Source organism: Physeter macrocephalus, chromosome 18 (assembly GCF_002837175.3).
Source record: "Physeter macrocephalus isolate SW-GA chromosome 18, ASM283717v5, whole genome shotgun sequence".
Lineage (NCBI taxonomy): Eukaryota > Metazoa > Chordata > Mammalia > Artiodactyla > Physeteridae > Physeter > Physeter macrocephalus.
In genome coordinates, this window is record NC_041231.1 from 66,191,168 (window position 1) to 66,213,073 (window position 21,906).

The following is a 21,906-nucleotide window of genomic DNA, read 5'->3' on the forward strand; positions in this document are numbered from 1 at the left end:
ACCTGAGACTTAATATAGAAGTGTATTAAATGTGTACTATTAAAAGAAAGATCTGAAAGGGTCCTCTATAAAATTGGTGACCAAATTTCCAGTCTGCCGCTTGAAAACTGGCTTTATCCCCCCCAGAACTTATATGCTCCATGCATCACTGTGCTGTGTCAGATGCGTGCCTGTAAAATTGCGAAAATGAAGTCTTTTCTGGTAGCAAAGGGGTTAAGTTCTTTTTGCTTTACCAGTTTCAAATTACAATGAGAAGCCTCTTCTTTCCCAGCAGGGTTGTGCTTACATTACTCTTTAGATCTCCCTTGAAGAGGGCTGGTATATTTGTGTCTGCTGGAGGTGGAATTAACAGTAAGAAGGAGAAAGAGAGTGAAGGGACTTTCAGGAAGGTTTGCAAGTAAATTCAGGGAAACACATTGACTTGAATAGTACAACCTTGAGTCTTGTTTTACACTAAGACGACACAAAAGATGTTAAAGTTATCACCAAGCTGCCGGACAAATATATATTCCAACACCAAGGTGCAGATCAGCATAGATCTGTGATTCAGAAATCAGGATTTGTCTTGGAAAGAGCTCAAGGGTTGAGAAGAACTCAAGAGCAAGTGAAGATCACTTTGGGAACTACAGTTTATTAGAAGATCAACTTCCGTTCATTCAAATACCAAAGGTCTGATTATCATATATTGATATAGGAATGCATAGGTCATCTGATCAAATAATATTAGCTGTCTTCTGCTCTATCCATGCAGCAAAAACTCTTAACAACTGTGGATAACTGGAAATCTGAGTTTCAGCTTTCTTAGAAATAACTACTCTTGACATATTCCAATATATTGAAAATAGGGCAGGAAAATCAATGAGGATGTGTGTTCAGAAATGTCACTGTCATGAAGAATAGGTAAATTTATTTTTCAGCTACTGGGGAAATATACCTCCTAAGAACTTAGTTTTTTTTTTTTTTTTTTTTTTTTTTTTTTTTTTTTTTTTTTTTTGGTAAGAGGACAAGACGACTAAAAAATATCAACTTTTGCTTTTGGACAAAAATGCATCTGACTGTATTTTTACTTAGGGGTGTTGTGGGTTTCCTCTGGAGCTGCTGGGTTCTAGTGGGTTCTGCAAAAGGAAGTTTGGGAGACAATCATGTTCACTCCAGTTTTATTTATAGAAGACTACGGAACCACGAAAGACGGGAAATACAGAGGGAAATTCTTTCTATCTTGGGTTTGCCTCACAGACCCAGACCATTTTCACCTGGAAAACAAGCTTCCTCTGCACCTCTCTTTATGCTGGACCTGTACAACGCCATGGCCAGTGAGGAGAACCCCGAGGAGCCGGAGTACTCTGTGAGGGCATCCCTGGCAGCAGAGACCAGGGGAGCCAGGAAGGGCTCCCCAGCCTCTCCCAATGGGTACCCTCGCCGCATCCAGTTGTCTCGAACGACTCCCCTGACCACCCAGAGTCCTCCTCTAGCCAGCCTACATGATGCCAACTTTCTGAATGATGCTGACATGGTCATGAGCTTTGTCAATTTAGGTATGTTGTTCGTTTATTTGTTAATCTATGTTATTGCAAAGTGGACGTTTTCCTAATGGTAAAGTAGCTGCCTGGTAGGTGGTCATGTTTATATAAAGTCATTTTCTATAACTCTTCTCTCCAGCTTCTGTTTCCTTTCTTTCATTGACATAAAATAAGATTTTGCCTTAGGCAACAAAGTCATATGTATATATATATATATTTTTAATATAAAAAGCTAAAATTAAACACATGGTTTGGGTAAATTTGGGTCTTTTCACATCTTGTTAAAATTTCAACTTTGCTTAAATGTATGAATAAACAGGCCATAGTTTAAAAAAAGGAGAATTTATGAGTATAGCTAAGCTATGGGGCAAAATAATAATCATAGTAATAATAATAATGATGATGCAAGTATTTACAGATGGAAAAGTAAAAGCGACATTCTGGATCATTTTTTGGTTAATAATTTAAAAGACATATAAGTGTAATTTATATGTCACTTAAGAACTCTCATTTTAGTGAGGAAACTACTGTGAAAATATTGATGTGAAATTAATTAAGTTCAAATAATATTGTAAAAGATTACTATCAAAGACTTTCAAGGATAGATTATGAAATCCTGTGAAAAATATTTTGGAAAAGAAGTTTCAGTCTAACATTTTTTAACTGTAATGTTTAAAATATATTATACTTCTTTGATTTTTTTCAGAGGCAAGAGATATGTAAAACATGCTATGATGCTTTACCTATACAAAATTTCCTTGTCATTTAAGTTAAAAAAATTTCAATTGGAAAATTCTTTAATTAGCAGTATGGTTAGAGAATAATTTTAAAAATTATGTTTTAGTGCTGATACTGACAATACCTAAAAAATTGATATTGACAATATCAAATGATAAGTTAGTGCCCAGTATTTCATCTTGCAATAATATTAAAGAGTCGCCACTTTAAAATGATTTTACAAGGGCTGTAATTGTCTTTAAATTTTTTAGTAGTGACTGAAGGTGAAAATTTACTATCTTTAAACATTCAAAAAAAACCACATAGACCGTACTTATTTTTGTAGACAAAACTTAATCAATAAATTTAATCAATTTTAATGTTAGAACTTTTAAAACTTTATTTTAAAAGTGCAATCTGCTTGGACTTAAAATTGACATGTTTTATTACACACTTAATTTAAAACTTCCTCAAATAATATCTCAAAAAATATTCTTTGAAAAGTCAGAAAGCAACAAATCTTAATAACACATGATGCTTTTATAATATGTGTTGCTTAATATGCCCTGCTCATTTGCTCTGAGCAATCCTAGCAGGAAGGATAAGGTGCCTAATAAATCATATGTTTCACGTTACAGGAGACAAAGGTCTCATTATAAGTTTTAGTAAGTCATCATTGGTTGCCTTAATCGGGTGTCCTGGGGGCCCTTTCTTCTACATGTAATTAACAGGTTCCTTTGGAACTTTCAAGCCATTAAAGTATATCTTAACTCTAAATTAGTTTGATTGCTTTTTCTTCATGAGTGGCATGCAAACGTGACTCATGGTATGTTTGGATTTGTAGCAATTTCTCAAGCTTATTCAATAATTTAAGTTAGTTTTAATATTTTCATAGAAAAAATGCAACTTAGCATGATTTACATATTCATAAAATAAATCACTGAAAAAAATCAGTTCAGGTCATCTAAAATCTGACAGGAAAGAATGTGTTATGTTATGTACTTTATAAAACAATAGCTCAGTTATGAATCTTTTCTAATAATATATTAAAATTGAATACTTTGATCATTCACAAGAGAGTGTATTTGTTTTTTCAGAAAGGAATGAAGTATGATTTTTGAACCCATGCACCATTGTTCTTTATAAATCTACATAGAATAAGAAAGCCAAAATCAATAATAAACAGTTTTATTCAAGGACTTTTAGGACCATTTTTATAATTAAAGAATACTTATATTTTTAAATCAGTAGACTTTTGGTTATTTGTTTGGATTATAATAACAAAACAGTTTATTAACTATACCATGAAATATAATTATTCATTTTACACTAGAGAAACAATACTGGATATAAGCTTCAGAAAAATTTTATTTATTTATTTATTCTTATCATGCTTAACTTGCTGAGTAGCGATTTATCTTCAATAATAGACCGTATTGTTTTCTCCTTACTTAATAATTCCAAACGAAATGTCTCACATGAAATTACTGAAAAATTGATTGTGATACTAAGTGAGTTTTTCCTAGTAGTCTCTGAGGAAAATTGAACCACAGTTTTGTTTTATTATCTTTAGACCATGCCTTCTAATATGTCCAAAGCTTACAATCACTACTTAGTAAAAAGCTTTAACTTCTATATTTCTTCCATAATAAAACAGGTCAAAGTATACTTAGAAAAGGTAAGAGTGTAATATCATTATTAACAGTGCTAAGAATTTCAGTGCTTCTTACTGTAAAATTCATTAACCAATATTATCTGAAACTTTTTTCACTTTCTGTAAGACTCAAGAGGATTTTATTTTATTTTTTTAGTATCTTAAAAGATATGTGTATAGTGGAGATTGAGGGCAAATGATCAAATTAGCAAGAGGCAAGGGATTTGTATTGAGGAAGTCACCTGATATTTAAAAATGTGAAAAGAATCTGTTGACATTTCCCATAACAAGTTGAATTATATAAAATGGATATAGTAGCATCCTTGTTATTAATGCCTGCCTCTGTCATTTTCAAGTCAAATAATGGATTTTCTACAATTATCTTGTCATTCAGAAGGACACTTTTTCCAACATGTTTTGCTCACCAAGAACAATTAAATTTAATTCAAACTCTGAATCATATTTAACAAAATATCTATTTTTTTAAATTTCAGATGAGATTAGTTTTATGCTCATAAGCAAAAAATAGAGTAGAATTTACTAGAAGAAAAAATAAAATGTGAAAAAATTGCCTCAAGGCCAATGTAAACAACTAAATATGAAACCAAACACATTATTCTAAACTTTAAATTATTTTAGTGATTTGTTCATTTTGAAGAAACAAATATTAATTATTAATTGTGTGAAGAGAAACTTTCCGCCTTATTTTATTCATTATTCTTAGGCCAACTTTTGTCAGTCTCATAGTCCATAGCTTTTACAGATTGACTTCTCTGCTTTCTCCCTAAAACTAATGAATATCAGTGGAATTTTGCTTAGTCAATTCCACATTATTTAGTTAGTAACAAAAATATCTTTCTGGTAAATTTTTTCTTTTTCAAAAATGTTAAGGGTTAGTTTATATATCAAATACCTTTGCAAATGAAAAGAATGATTAGGTAAGTTGCTTGCAATATTTAAGCATATCTCTAGTTTACATAAACAAGTAGTGTATTTCTAAGATCTTTTAGTTAGAAACCAATTTGATTACTTGGTGATCATAAAATTAAAATGACATAACATTGTAGATGTTTTAGAGGAAATTACAAAAATCAGTCAACATAGGAAATTCCCTTTTGTATTATTCTTTGTCTACATGTATTTCCCTGATAAAGAACTTCGGGTTTATTAATGGGCTTTGATCAGTTGGCTTGGAATCAAATACTCAGATACAGTTCAAGAATGTATATTCATTCTCAAGCATAAAAGTATAAAAATGTGATGCTTACATTTTTTCATGTTTTATGACAACATATTTAACATGTTAAGGTATGAAATAGAAAAAAAATGCTTAAACCCTTCTCCCCTACTTCCCCAAATCATTAAACTCCCTTGGTATTGGAAGAAAAAAAAAATGCTTATGCCCTCAGTTGACAGCTTTGAAAGACATCTTTGATATTTATTGTTGGTTTTGGCTGACTCAAGTGCCCAGCAGAGAGGAATTTATACACAGATCTACCTAAAGATGCCTATCTATGTAGTCTCTCCAACAGGGTTATTAACACTTGTTTAACATAAACACACCTATAAACACACACACACATTTTTTTTTTTGAGGAAAGGGGGATGGGATGGAAGGAAAGATGATCTAAAACCATTATAGTACGTATTCATGGATTATGCCTGGAATCACAAACGGTAATATTGGGTAAATCTATCATTCTTTACAACTTTTCACTTTTGAAGAGAAAAGAAGTTACTTAGGGTGGAGACCTTTTTCTCTCTTCTTCATCAACCCTTGGCATTCATGAACGCACCCCAAGGGGATTCTCGTTCTTCTCTAAAGCTATGTCCTTGCTGATTGATGGGCATGGCTGCAGAGATAGTTATAATCATAGTTTAATTAGAAGTTTTTTGCACGTTTGAATGGTCACTCACAAATCGCTAGTTTTATAAGTTTAATCAGAAGTCATGGCCGGAGAGAAGAAGGTATGATAACCCCTGTAGACGGGCTTGGGGCTGCTCACCCACCATCTCCAGCTCCTTCCCTTTCATTCTTCCATTTTTGCAATATCACCTCTCTCTCTCCTCCCCACCTCCAGCCCCTTCCATTTGCTGGCCTTTCCTCTGTAGTTCTAGGGCCTCTCCAGCTTCAGGCTTTCTTGGCCTCCCTCTCCTGACTGCCCCCACCCTTCCTGGGGTCGGCCTTTGGTCCTTGTTTCTTCGTGGCTGAAGGCTTAGATGAGCTGAAAATCAATTCGTCACAGCTCCATCACTGAGGTACAGTCTCCTGTTTTCTCTCTGTTGAGAAGGAAAAGGTTATGATGGGCCCATTGCAGCCTCCACCCATCAGGAGAAAAGCTCCCCAGGGCATCAGAACCTCTCTGGCTGTTGCATCCCCTTTAACTGTTTCTCTACCATCCGTTTCATCTTCGCCTCCTCACCTCTCCCCGAGGATCCCATGGACTGAATTTAATTGTTTTTGCCATTCCTATTTTATAACAGTATTAAAATTTAAAAGGGGAAATTCAAGGGCATGTTAAAAAAAAAAAAGGAAAAACGCACCACTGAACAAAAATAACGCTAATCAAAAATGCTATCCATTTTTGGTTTATAAAACCCATTGGCTAATAGAATTTTTATGAAACACTCATGGCATGTCTGTGAAGAAATGAGGATTTCCTTTGTTAAGCTGAAGAGAGGTGTTGAGAGAGCATAAAGAGATCAAGAGTAACGGTTGGAGACAGAGAACAATGAGGATGATATGGAGAGAGAAAAAGTATTTTTTAAAGCCCTGGAAAGGAGGAAAATGAATGGAATGAGTGTTAGGGGCCGTCTCTGGGCCTCGCAGGTGGAGGCTGTGGGGAAACCCTCTGTCTACCTCATCCTGACACTGCTGCTAGTACCACATCCCCAGCCACATCGGCTCCAGGGGGAAATCCTTTCCTCCTTCCGGACTGAAACACCAAAGCGGGGCAAAGAGAGGGGGCGCTCTCAGTGTGCGTGTACAAAGAGCACACAGACGGGCTACTCACATTTACAGTCATAAATAATGTAGTAACTCAGCTTGAAAAAACCATAGCTTAAAGGAAGAGGTTTCCCTGATGCAGAGAGGGACTGAGATCAGAGGAGCCACTGAAAGGGTGGGAGGGAAACAATGCACCCCTTGTTCTAGGGAATATTTATGAGTGCTTCTTTGCACCTTCAGTTCATATTTTATTGGCTGGGCTGTGGGGTTTCCCCATTTGCTCATCTCTTAAAATAATACCCTTGGCTAAGATATCCTTTAAAATACACCAGTCAGCCCTGACAACTGGCTCATTTATTTGGGGGGAGAAGGAAGCTGTTGTGATGTTGATGTCTAACGGGAATGTTTAAGATCCAGTCATGGAGCTTAAAATTATGACAGTGTGATAAAAATCATAGTGGGAGTATTCACCTGCCTTTTTTGGAGATGTTTACAAGAATCTACTTAACCAAGTAGTAACCCCAGGTTTGTAGGAGTCTTATCTAAAGGGCTGTGATAAAATGATAATCTAATAAGGCAGAAACAAAATCTGTTAAAGTGTACAATGTTTAAAATGAGCAAAAAAATCATTTGTAGATTTGTAAGAAGGTTCTTTAGTGGTTTTGGGAGAAAGGGAAATAACAACAAACCTTCATAACCAAAGAAAGTACATATCTACACTTGGAAAGCAGTGAATTACATACACATTATACAAAACATAGAAACCCAGACCTTGTGTAATGTTAAATTGTTTGATCGGTATAGAAATGAAACAAAGGTTTAATTATTTTATAATTATTTTATAATTTCTAAGATGATGAAGATCCCTTTCATTTTACTTTTCATAAACAATGGAGTCTTGGGGCTTGCCTTACAAAAACAACCCTGCGTTTTAGAAATAAATACATCTAATTACATTATCTCTTACATATTGCGTTTATTTAACTTCTTTCTGGAGGTAAATAACAATTTTATTGTTCTTGTGGTTTAACAGCTTTCCTTAAGTTGTTTGCAATAAAGAAAATAGTTTAAAGAGGTTAGATGCAAATCTCACTTAGATTTTATGCAGGCCTATGAAACATGTCACCATCAAAAGATTTATTAACATTTACAGACCCCTTCAGCTATGCTGTCCTGATATGAGAAATTCAATATTATTTGTTGTACACAGATTTCCTGTCCTCAGTGAAACTTTGCTATTAGCCTTCCTATAGAGGGAGAGGCAGTCTATTTTCAGAATTCTGAGTCCATGGCATATTTACTGCTCAAACGGCTTTAAGATTTAATTATAAATGAGACCTAATTGCAGAGTAGCATAGAAGAAGACAGCATGCCTGGATTAGGATCCCATAGTCTACACTTTCTTGCAGGGTGACCTTGGGCAAATTACATCTCACTGTGCCTCTCATTCCTTGCCTAAGAAGTGCTGATGATAATAATACCACCTTCCTCCTTGGGTACTGAGAGGATTAAATGAGTTAATCACATACAATTTTAAGAAGAGTATGTGGAACCTGGTGAGACCTCTCGAGATGGCCGTTATTGTTACTGGAATTTCATTTCTAGCCAACATCTGTACCACATTTGCAGGAGCAGCTAAGTAATTCATGGAGCCCAATGTAAAATGGAAATGTGGGGCCACTTGTTTAAGAGTTATCAAGAATTCCAAGATGGTGGCAGCAGGGTATTAGACCGGATGTGAGACCCTCTTGAGTACATATTTGATGACATGTTACACTAGCAGGAATCAAGCCCTATTCATCCTTTTCTTATCCCCAGTGGAAAAAGACAACATGCACAAAGTGCATCATTTGAGGAGAGTTTAATTAATGCTATAATATTTCTAATGTTATAGGTGAGGCTTTCTGGAAAAACTGGAGATAATGCAGAACGTGGAAAAATAGGGGAGCCTTCTCTCATGACTCCTATAGGATAGGACGGGAGCAGAGACAGTTACCAGAAAGCTTAGAGGAGGACTGTAGAGGGAAGGCACCCTGACGGGAACAGTGGCCTTTGTGAGAGCGATGCCAGGCAACCAACCCCTATGGACTCAGCAGGGAGGGAGGTCAATTTACCTCCCAGTAAATACCCAGGCCTTACTTTTCTGCTGTCTTTCCCATTGGCTGATCTTCACTGAAAGCCAAGGGCCTTGGAGTCCATTGGATCAGCTACTGAAAAGTCAGCCTCTCCATGTAGAGAGCTGAGCAGAGAAACAGGGAGAGTGTATATTGAGGCATCAACTGAAGATATTGGGGACAAATGGATAAATGCATATTGAGTGTTTAGTCAACAAGAGTTCTAGAATCACTTCAATTTCAGTGCAAGTTACTGATAGGTATGTTAATCCTTGTCCTGGTCAATTTATTACAAAATTTAAGAGATAATCATAATATAGTGTAAGAACTAATTATGTCACAAGTTGGTGAAGTGGCAAAAACAGGCATGGCACGCTGAAAAAAAATTCTTAAAATGTATCTGGATCAGTAATTCACATGATATATTAAAACTGTTTTAGAGCAAACTGAAATTAGAAACAAAACCCACAATACAAACAGCAGATACCATTGCCAATCACAAAACTCAGTAGAGAAAGCACTAGAATATATGCAGATTCGTAGGGCAAATATAAAGGGCAATATGTGTTTTCAATCTCTAGGCCTGTTGATTCTCAATTCTATGTCATTCTTCCTGAAATGACCCGTGACTGTGTGTTAAAGTTTTGTGAATTCTGAGTGGAACCATATAAAATTCTCCACAGTGCATGTTGCAGGTAAAAATCATTTCAGGTGGAGGCAAATTCAGATGATTGTCTTTCTTCTTTGCTACCTTTCCTCTCCCCTAGCAGAGTCCCTGTGACTCACAGATGCGGAATTTCATGGGGAAGCAGGTGTGTCTGCTGTTTAGTTCTCATAAATAACCAACCTCTAAGCCTCGAGGCCAGAGCCATTCTCCTACCCTTTAATCCCAGAGGAGCTTTGAGTAGAACAGCTTCTTTCCAGTATAAACTCTGTTCCCCTTCAAAGCTTTGAAGGATGGAAATTTTAACCTGCTTTTACTTCTATAATGATCAAAAGCAGAGGAAGGGTGAGTTCGACTTGGAAATGATATAGGCTCCTCTGCAAATAACTTTGATGCAGACCTTGAAGGCTCATTTAGTGAGGAAGAGGTGAAGGTCATCAATTCTATAAGCCTTATGGTTAATATTTTGTAGATGTTTTCTTTGCTCGGAGTGAGGAGGTGTTATTTGGTTCTCTAACCCTCTCAGGAGGGTTTAAGTGTAAGGGTTTTGGAGTCACACTGGTTCGAATATCAGCTTTGCATTAACACCTGCATATCTTTGAACAAACTAGTTCACTTCGTGGGACTGTTCCCTCATCTGTAACGTGGAGATCATAATACAGAATTGTAGTTAGGACTTAGTAAGGCAAGGGTATAGGTCTTTGAGCCGACATGAGCAAAGGATGCAATTAACGATCCCTATTGCTACTATAATTCCTTCTACTAGAGGAAGATCCATGCTGTTCTAATGTTTGAGTTGGTGTTCTACGCCCAGTCCACCAGACATTGTCAGATAATTTGTCTGTCTGTCTGAAACTGTGGAACATTATGCACATGACTTTTGCTCCATCCAAAAGAAAATGAACTTGAATTTCAGGGACTCTGTCTTCAAATTGGTCAGTTGATGGGCTCTGCTCCCTCCTTGGGGTGTTCAAGGAAAGGTCAGTCCACGACCGAGCCTTTGGGTAACTGTGGGGCTTCCCTGTGATCACCTGAAGGCAACACTTTCTGTGAGTTGCTGCTGAAAGGTGCTTTTCAATTACTTTTGGTCCCTTTCCTAGAACCAACCCAACATTCTACTTTAGTTCCAGATATTACCTGTACCATTTCTTTGCTTGTTATGGAGAAGGAGAAACTGATGGCAGGCCAAAGTAATAATATAGAATTAGAAAACATGTGGTGGTGAAGGCTGGGCATTCTCTAAAAGACCCTTTTGAAAGACAGGAAGAAAAAATCTTGAGTTCAAAAGCTTATTTTCAGAAGCCAGCTTGTGGTTTTTTTTGTTTTAATTTTGCAATAAGTTGATTCATGATGAAAATATCGGTGAATAAACTCCTGAACTCTAAAAGAGGAAAGCCACTCTGTTCAAATAATCATTCAATCCTGGCACTTTTAGTGTTGTCTGTTAATCAGATCATGTTTGAATTTATGATTTTCTAATTTGTAGCTGTTCTCATTATTATTTGTATTATGATTATTATCATTTTGTTTCTATGTCAAACAATTCAGCCTTAAGCATTTTGACTTTCCTAGACTATTTCTTTGGGTTTTTCTTTTTTTTTTCAGATGACAGATCTTTTTATTAATTTTCCTGAATTGCTTCTTGTTATAATATTTTAAAGCAGGATGGGAATTTATGAGTTTTATCCAAAAAGTCACACAAAAGGCCATGCATGAACTGTGGACCTCTTCTGATTACAGCATCCATATTGTAAAGTCATCACATAGACTTATGATATTTCCTAATACATTGAGTGGGAAAATATGGATTTATTGTTTTTTCATTTTTTGATAACATGCTAAAGATAAGTCATTATGATGCTCTTTGCTAAAGTTTTCATTGTGGTGAGTGAAGTTCTTAAACTAAAATATAGATTCCAAAATTTATTGACATGTTCAAATCAACCATTAGGATTTTTTTGTTCCATACTGCCATATCAGACACAGTTAGCATTTTACAGTTATGTACTTGGAGGAAGAATTTATCAGAATTAAGCAAGCTGTTTATCGTTGTTTTTGTGTGTGTGTATATGATACATTTTAAGTATATGACATTGTCACATAATTTTAAATGATAGTATAGTTGTAGCAACGATGACAACAATTAAATATAATTCCTGTGCCGGGAACTGGACTGAGTGATTTACATGCATTATTTTAGTTAATCTGTGTCTCAGTTTTATGGGTAAATATTTTTCTGTTCCCTTTTATTGGTGTGAAAATTGAGACTCATTAGAGGTTAAATAACTAACAAAGGTCACCAACCTGGTAAATGGCAGAATCAGTACTGGAACCACGATCTGTCTGGCTATACATTTTTTTGTTCTTTGTCACTACCCTTTAGCTAGGTAACCTACTTTTGAAATATATAGACAGCAGTGCAACTTCTAACAACAATAATCATCATTTTCACTTTTGTACATCACTTTAGCATCCAGCACTCAGGGAAGTGGATATGACCCCACAATGCACATCTGTGAGCACTGGAGATCTGAGAGGTCATTCATTCAGTCATTGGGCAAATGGAACTGACTACCGACTATTGGGTCAGGCACTGTGGAAAGACTCTGCCTGTCCCACTGCCAAGATCACAGGGCAAGAGGAGCCAGGTCCAGGCCCAGAGTCCCTGATTCTTGTGCCAGGATTCTTTTGCTCAATGTCACCAACTTTCAAGAAATCACACAAAAATTCCAGCACCAAGTAAAAAGAAAAGCACCAACAAACATTATCTAAAAGAATGTGTTGCTTTGTTGTTGAAGTAACCAGGCAGAATTAATCTCTTGTGTGCAGAGAAAATAGTTTTCAAACCTAAATTACTTTAAAGACAATTTTAAAAAAAGCTTCTTACCAGCAAACAGAACCTAAGGAAGCCTGTTAGTCCAAAAAGCATAAGGCAGAGGTAGAACCAATCTTCAGCAAAGCTTAGGGACTCTGAAACCTGCTGTGTAGCGGGTAGAACTTTACCAATAGGAGCTATTTCCCCCAAAATCACCTAGTGATTTTGGGGGAAATATCTCAAAAGAAGATTCACGTTTTACACTGCATGCTTACTGCACGTTCCAGACCTAAGTGTGGCTTAAACATTCATTATTTATTTGTGCTGTACTTAGGAAATAAGGGTAAAGGTCATACAATTTTTCAACTTTAAGTTATTTGATCTGTCTAAATCTTGACCCCAGACCCTAACTTACTTCTTCATTTGTGTGCTAACAAGCTGGTGTTCAGTGTCTCCTTTGTCACTGTACACACTGCACGTGATGTGGATTCAGGATATAATGAGTCATTGAAGACACATTTTATCATGTAGGGAATAACAGAGAATTCCAAGAATTGGTATACAGACCTCTTGGATACATGTCTTTGAATCTACTCAGGATCCTGAGCATTAGACCATTATTACTTCAACTTGATTGTTGAGAAACATTGACAAATATTTTACCACCGTTTTACTCTTTACCAACCATCTGCTGTGATCGTGAAATGAACTTATACAGAAAAATGTGGATCTAAGTCTCCTGGGGCGCCATGCCCCTGACTGGTGTTTACCTGTGGGTTCATATCAACAAACACCAGATCATCAAAGTGAAATGATAAAAGAAGCCCTTAAGATTTATAATGATTTCTGCTCTACTGAAATTCACTGTCTTCCACAGCTAACACTTATTTGGTGCTTATAAATTACCAGAGTGCTAATAGCATTTCAAGTGCTAACACTTAATTCCCACAAAATTACCCTATTTTACAGATGAGGAAACTGAGACCCAGAGATGTTAAGGCATTGGTCCGAAGTACTACATCTTGTAAGAGGAGGAACTGGATTCAGAATCTAAGCTGCTCCCTGCTGTACTGTGTTGCCTTTGTAGATGCTGTTGGGAAGACTGTTGGTTGGGACATGGTTTGAATTCTATCAAGTTCTATATATTTTACCAACATTTCCCATATTGGATTTGGAATATTTTTACTTCATTAGTAATGCTTTACATTTTAGGGAAAAAAAATTTCTAGTGATGAATTTACCAAGAGCGTTATCCCTGGAGTTGGGCTCCTCCAGGCCTTCTTCTGAAATGGGATGTTTTGGCCTTCTGAAGGAGGCAAATCCTCATAATACTCACAAGGCAGAGGGAGGCAAGCATTTTGAAGACACTGGTGATACTGACCTTTGTGCCATGCAACCAGCTGGCCAGTAATGAGGAATGAAAAGGGGATTTGTGTTGATTCCCACCTTCAAAAGACGGACTTGGGATGAACAGGAGTAACATTTGGCAAACTAGAAAAGAGGGAGAGTTTCAAAGTTGCAAACAGTAATAGGCCTCAAAAACAATGGTTGGAGAATGGAATAAATAATTGTGAGTTCATTTGGATGCTGGAAAGCTACCAAAGTGCTGGCCAGTGTAGAAGGACACATAACAGGGCTGCCCTGCACCTAAGGATGAGTGCCTTGTCACAGCTTTTCTGACGCAATCCTGGACTGGTCAGTGAATGTCATGAGATACCTACTAGACTAGAAGTTTGGGCTACAGGACCATCTACCTACAAGTGAGGAAATTCCTGCTGTTGCAGATAGGAACTCTGGCAGCTAGCCTCTGCTCCATCCTGCTAGTTGTGGCTGAAGTCTCCTCTTTATGCTATATAACACTGAACACTCCACACTGAATGCATATCTCTTGATCTGTAGCAGCTACAGCCCTAATCTCTTGCACGTGTGAAGTGAGTGCCTTTCACATAACTCACTCATTGCCCCTATATCACACCAATGTTAAATCTACTATTTCTGATCCTCATGTATTTTATAAATTAAAAGCTAAGACCTTGGGATAATTAATTTTTTTTTTTCCAAGAGAAAGTATTTCTGGGATGAAGTGTTTGAGGGCAGCTGCCCTCAGTTTCAGCTGCCCTCAGCCTCAATACCAAGCCAAGAAATCAAGAAAGGGCTTGTAAAAAGCAGGGATGATTGTTCATGTATCAACTCTTAGCAAAATGCCTGAGGACTAATTTCTGCTTTGAAAAGCAAGTCAAGCAGTAGCTGCTGAGTAAAGATGAGCATCTAAGATGGCACCTGTTTCTTTTTAAAAATTCTGTTTTCTTTCTCTCTTCCTCCCTTTACCTAACTGCTCCTACCCAATCAACCCATGGCCTGATTGTAATGTAAGGGGAAGTGTGAACGATCTCAATATCTGACTTCTAAACATTTAGACTGAGATGTACTGAGAAGGTTGGAAGATAAAATTATTGTTTATGAATGGATCAAAAATCATATTTATTTTAATTCCACTAACTTCACTGACATATAATAACTCAAGCCCATGCTGAATCATGATTGTTTAAATTCCTTGGGCACTTTCAATCACTGACTCTTTTTAATCAGAATTCTTAGTATTTGTAAGGTAATTTCATCAAAAGAATTTCAAGTCCTTCTAGGGAGTGAATCTGAAATTTTATAGTCAAATAAATTTGAAGGATGCTGAGAAACAGTAATTAAATAGGGCTTGATATTTCCAAGAGGAGACTTCTCAGTATCTTTATTACCCTAACGGGCATGGTGAATCTCTGCAAGGAGGATGTGGGTTATAGGATTTCCTGTGCACATTGGACACTGGAACTCTTCTGACAGAGCACCATGGGTACCTGGGGTTACAGGGAACTAACTCTGACAAAAGCTCTTCCACGTGGAAATCCTATTATATAAAAGCCATTTTGGAAATACGGTAAGCAGAGCATTATGATAAGCTAATTTGCTGACACCATGGTCACTTTATTTCCAAAATTAAAAAGAAGCAGGAAATAAAGGCTCAGACGTAGAGAACGGACTTGAGGACATGGAGGGGAAGGGGAAGCTCGGACAAAGTGAGAGAGTAGCATTGACATATATACACTACCAAATGTAAAATGGATGGCTAGTGGGAAGGCTGCTGCATAGCACAGGGAGATCAGCACGATGCTTTGTGACCACCTAGAGGGGTGGGATAGGGAGGGTGGGAGGGAGACGCAAGAGGGAGAGGATATGGGGAATATATGTATACATATAGCTGATTCACTGTGTTATACAACAGAAACTAACACAACATTGTAAAGCAATTAAACTCCAATAGAGATATTTTTAAAAAAAGAAATTAAAAAAAAGAATAAAATCCATGACATTAAGAAAAACTAAAGAGGAACAACTGAAATTATTTTTGATAATATATTTTCCTTAATCCAATATATCCAAATGTTACTGTTTCAATATGTACTCAATATAAAAAAGTTAATGAGATATTAAAAAAAGAAGGAAAAAGTTTAAATTCTATTATCTAGAATGACCATTGTTTTTATATATATATATATATATATATATTTTGTTGTTGTTGTTGTTGTTGTTGTTGTTTGTTTTTGCGGTATGCGGGCCTCTCACTGTTGTGGCCTCTCCCATTGCGGAGCACAGGCTCCGGACACGCAGGCTCAGCGGCCATGGCTCACGGGCCCAGCGGCTCCGCGGCATGTGGGATCTTCCCGGACTGGGGCACGAACCCGTGTCCCCTGCATCAGCAGGCGGACTCTCAACCACTGCGCCACCAGGGAAGCCCTGTTTATATTTTTATATATTTCTTTCCATACTTTTCAAACATACTTTTTTTTTTTTTTTCGGTATGCGGGCCTCTCCCTGCTGTGGCCTCTCCCGTTGCGGAGCACAGGCTCTAGACGCGCAGGCCCAGCGGCCATGGCTCATGGGCCCAGCCGCTCCGCGGCATGTGGGATCCCCCCGGACCGGGGCATGAGCCCATGTCCCCTGCATCGGCAGGCGGACTCTCAACCACTGAGCCACCAGGAAAGCCCTCAGACATATATTTTTCATATAGTTGAGCAATGTTTATTCAATGTTGTACCCTTAGTTTATTCTTGATTTTTTAGTATATGACTTTTCTCATTTCTTTGTGTGCTCTTCTTTATGGGCATATTTTTAATGACAGTAATATTTCAGCTGAAAAATTCATTTGCATAAACATTCTTTTATAGTTGGGCATGTAATTTTTCCAGTTTTTACTATTATATATTCCATTGCAATGGATATCTCTCTATATATGTGTTCATAAACATTTTTGACAATTTCTGATCATTTTTCTTAGAGTCTGTTCTTAAAAAGTGAATTATTAGAAAAAAAATGATTGTCTTTTAAATCTCCTAAAAAATATTACTAAATTTTTTTTCAGTAAACTTCTTTCAATTACTATTTGCACCAACGGTAAATGCTAGAACTATTTTATCATACTGAAACCTAAATTAAATCTAATATATTTACATTCTTGATATATTTTTTTAAAATTTATTTATTTATTTATTTATGTCTGCACTGGGTCTTTGTTGCTCTGCGGGAGCTTTTCTCTAGTTGCAGTGAGAAGGGGCTACTCTTCGTTGAGGTGCATGGACTTCTCATTGCAGTGGCTTCTCTTGTTGCAGAGCACGGGCTCTAGGCACGTGGGCTTCAGTAGTTGTGGCACATGGGCTCGGTAGTTGTAGCTCACAGGCTCTAGAGCTCAGGCTCAGTAGTTGTGGCACATGGGCTCAGTAGTTGTGGCTCGTGGGCCCTAGAGCTCAGGCTCAGTAGTTGTGGCGCATAGACTTAGTTGCTCCGTGGCATGTGGGATCTTCCCGGACCAGGCTCGAACCCAGATCCCCTGCATTAGCAGGCGGATTCTTAACCGCTGTGCCACCAGGGAAGCCCTCTTGATAATCTTAAACATCTTTTTTTGAATTTGTATTTCTTCCAAGATTGATTATTTTATATATCTGTTGGCCTTTTATATAGTCTCTTTGGGGAGTCTTATTTTGATATTTTTGTTCATTTTTCTAGTCACCTTATCTCATTGTTGCTTATGCTTAGACATTCCTCCTGTGCTTAGGTATTTAAAAATTATTAGGTATTTAATAATTAAAAATTATTCACTTCTAATTTTTAAAATTTGTATGCTTTGATTTCTCGCTTTCCACCTCACTTGTCATTTGTGTATAACAGTCATGGGAAAACACTCTGTTATTTAAGAGTTTGGAAAATATTCCATCCACATCCCACTCTAGAAATAACTGCTCAGAGGTGCAATGTACCTGATTCCTGGAATAGAAATCAAGAAGAATGGGGACTTCATAGTCTTCAAGGAACCACAGTTTGAGAATTAAAATCATCTGAGCAAATAAATTTGGTTTAAATAACCTTACACCCAAATAATCTCCTGTAATTTAATTATAAAACATGCATTTACAGATGACCTAAGAACAGGGCTGGCAGAGGGGTATAAGTATCTCATTGATTATAGTACTTAAAGGTGGCATTTGAGGATTGGAGAGAAAGAGCACTAAGTAAATATGAACATTATTTAAAAATTGATTAGCCATTGCCTGCATTTACCCACAAAACACATACTTTCTAGTTTAGTATCAAGTTTGTTTATTGAGTCTAAATCTTTTTCACAGAATCCTGAGATGGTTTGGAATAACTTTTGTCATCAGCCCTTGTTTAAATTATCACAATGATGTGGAATACTCATGACCCACTTCCATCACCTTGACCTCTTTAGTACCTTCTTGGCTGATAGCCACATCTGAGATTTAGGAAGAGTGCCAGGATATGCCTGCACTTTTGTTTTGGCTAAATCTGGTCTTTAAATAATGATTTTTCATTACATGTGCTTATCATCTTATCAATATCTCTTAGCCCTGAGAAGTTCAATGCTGTATCATAGTGTATAGTTTTAAAAAAAGACATTTAAGCAACAGTTAGAAATCCAAATATTAGTACGATGGTGTCCTAACTGCAAAAATAGCTCACCTAAAGTGACAATCAAATAATTAGATAAATTCTGAATCAAGGAATAAAGTATATCACAGATATACAAGCAGATGAAATTAAGGGTCAGAATTTTATATCAGCAAGTCTAAGGTCCAAGGGAAAATGAATGACATCCAACAGAGCAAGTCACTATGATCATGGACTATATAAAACAACAAAACTCCAGCATTGCCAAATCTTTATATGGGAAGTAATAAATCAAAATGCACAAAACAAAAATTGTTAAAAGTGTAAGTAAAAATTGATAAAAACAAATTTGTAGTATGAAATCCTACCATACAATTAAAACTGCATGATAGAATACACACACACACACACACACACACACACACACACACACACACACACAAATATAAAACAAAAATGTACCTGACTAATACAATTAATGAAGTTAAATTGACATATCTCAAGGATTGTACTTTGAAATATATTGACATGTATCAAATTGTGTAGAGTATATACTTTTTCTGAGATTCCATGGACTCTACATAAATCACTAATTGGATGATACATAAATTCAAAATATTATAAAAGTTATGGAAAGCCAATAGGCACATAAAACCATGTTCAACATCATCAGCCATTAGGGAAATGCTATTTAAAAGCACAATAAGATAGCACTACACATCATAAAAATAGCTAAAAAGGAAAAATCAAAACAACAAAACCTCCCAGTACAAGTGCTGGTAAAGATATGGAGCTCTCATAAATTGCTGGTAGGAACACAAAATGACACAGCCACTTTGAAAAAAATCTTGGCAGTTTCTTATAATATTACACATACACTATCCATCATGAACCCGATATTTCACTTCTAGGTATTTACTATAGAGAAATGAAAACCTAGGTTCACATAAAAACCTGTGCATAAATGTTTACAGAGGATCTCTTCATAATTGCCCCAAAGTGCAAAGAACTTAAATGTCCTTCAGTGGCTGAATGGTTAAATAGACGGTGGTACATCCATTCAATGGAATTCTCAACAATAAAAAGTAAAGAACTATTGATACATGTTAAGACATAGATGAATTTAAATTACATTTTTCTAAGTGAAAAACCACCAGACCCATATTGTATGATTTTATTCATATGAAGTTCTAGGAAAAGCAAAACTATAGAGATAGGGAACAGATGAGTGTTTGCCAGGGAGTAAAGATAGGCAAGAGTTTGATTAGAGAGAAGCTGAAGGGTGTTGATAGAACTGTTGTGAATCTTGGTTGTGGTGGTGGTCACAGACCTCTGCATTTGTCAAAAGCCACAGAACTAATAGTAGGTTTTACTTGTGAAAGTACATTACAAAGAGGCAGATATTTTATATACCATATTTACAATTGAATATTCATAAAATACACAATAACTCTATTTAAAAATAAATTTCTTGGGCTTCCCTGGTGGTGCAGTGGTTAAGAATCCACCTGCCTATGCAGGGGACGGGGGTTTGAGCCCTGGACCGGGAAGATCCCACATGCCCTCATGCTGCAGAGCAATGAAGCCCGTGCACCACGACTACTAAGCCTGCACCCTAGAGCCTGCGAGACAAAACTACTGAGCCCGCGGGCCACAACTACTAAAGCCCACGTGCCTAGAGCCTGTGCTCTGCAATGAGAGAAACCACCATAATGAGAAGCCAGCACACCCTAATGAAGAGTAGCCCCCACTCGCTGCAACTAGAGAAAGCCTGTGTATAGCAATGAAGAGCTGGCTCAGCCAAAAATAAATAAGTTAAATAAATAAATAAATAAATAAATTTCTTGACTAAATTAAGAGAGAAATTAAATATTTAAGGAATAAATTTTAGAAAATGCCATACATGAAAATTTATCAAAACATAAGAATGGTTGCCAAAGCTATACTCTAGGATAAATTCATGCCTTTAGAGCTTTCATACTAAAAGGAAAAAAAAATTGAAATGAATGTAGATTAATAAATTAAGTATTTTATTCAACATGCCCCATTAAGTCCTGAAAGGATAACATACTGAAATAAAAAAAACTTATGGAATTAGAAGAGAAACTATGAATTAATTCATTTAAATGCTGTTAATTTGAAAGGCCAAGTAATCAGTGAGGTTCTGGCAAATATTATTATACAAAAAAAATTAAATAAATAAATAAAATGGAAAGAAAACAAATAGATAAATGATATATAATTATAAAGACAACACTTTATGGAGTACTACATTAATTCTATGCTAATAAGTTGAAAATCTTAATGAGATAGCTCAAGAATGAGAAATATGAATAGGTGAACAACACTGGTAGTTATTGAAAATTTGATTAAAATATTATTTTTTTTAAGATTTGGAGCTTTGTCATTTGGGGCAGGGGAGTGAACAAATTAAGAAACAGAAATGCAAATGCTAAATAAACTGGCCCAGAATGCTAAAAAAAATACCTACAAAGTAATTTTTAATAAATTAGCAAACTTGGATAGGAAAATATGAAAAAGTTCTTTTCTGCATGGCAGAAATCTCAGTTAAAATTACTTGCAAACCAAAATCAAGAATCCTGTGGCAAAGTCTTAATTAAAATACTTGTAAATTGAAATTAATTTAAAATAGTCATGTATCTTTACCAAATGAGTTTCATCCTAAAAATGAATGGATAATTTAGTATCAGGGAATCTGTCAATTCAAAGACGTACATAATCTTGATTGATGGCATACTGAGAATATTGACAATCAGAGTCATACACTTGGCTCCTCTGTCTGACAAATTATTTTCAGTAATAATAATGAAATCAATCCAGTAAAATAAGACCACAAAGAAAATACAGTGAATAATTTCCTTATTGAATGACATATATAAACATATATATATAGTATGTATTTTAATAAAATAATTAAAAATTACAGTATAATAAGAAAAGGGGTACTTGATTAACACTTTTAAATTACATTAATACATTTTTGGAAATAAAGGAAAATAAAGAAAAATACTGACAAATATCAATATTGGTCAAATACACAAGAACAAGATTAGAGTTCTTCTGCAACTTTGTCAATGATTTTGTTAAAAGCAATCTCTGTATATTATTTTTGTAATTTGTAATTTACAATTACATTATAATTATTTTCAGTATCAGTATAGCTATTTTCATCAATCTATCTTACTCCTACTTGATCAAAGTATAATTTTTGTAAATTATAATTTTGAGAAGTTTCTTTCAGCACAGCAATAGATATACAAATAGTTAAGGAAGGTCTTAAAACAAAAGGATAAATTTGAGATGCATAAAAATCCCATTTCACTTTTCTGAAAATTGCAGTACTGTCTGTCTGTGTTTCTTTGGATTATTTCTAGTGGTTTTCAAAAGTTTTCATATTTGCAAATTTTGTGCTAAAATATCTTCATATTTAGAAAGTTTATAATAAAATTCTGTTATATTTGGCAAAAACTTCTGAAGTTCATAATAGTTCAGAATTGTTCAG

The 21,906-nt window shown here is 35.9% G+C and overlaps 1 protein-coding gene across 2 annotated transcripts in view; it reads left to right on the plus strand.

Moving 5' to 3' along the window:
* The first annotated feature begins 509 nt into the window (after positions 1–509).
* Positions 510–21,906, plus strand: part of BMP5 (bone morphogenetic protein 5) — a 119,946-nt gene continuing 98,549 nt past the window's right edge. The window contains exon 1 of one of the 2 annotated variants that reach the window (XM_007108043.2): positions 510–1,535. In XM_007108043.2, the coding sequence (XP_007108105.1) occupies positions 1,046–1,535 (490 nt within the window). In that variant the 5' untranslated portion in view covers positions 510–1,045. The remainder of the gene's footprint in view (positions 1,536–21,906) is intronic. The other variant, XM_024121976.2, reaches the window with a different exon arrangement.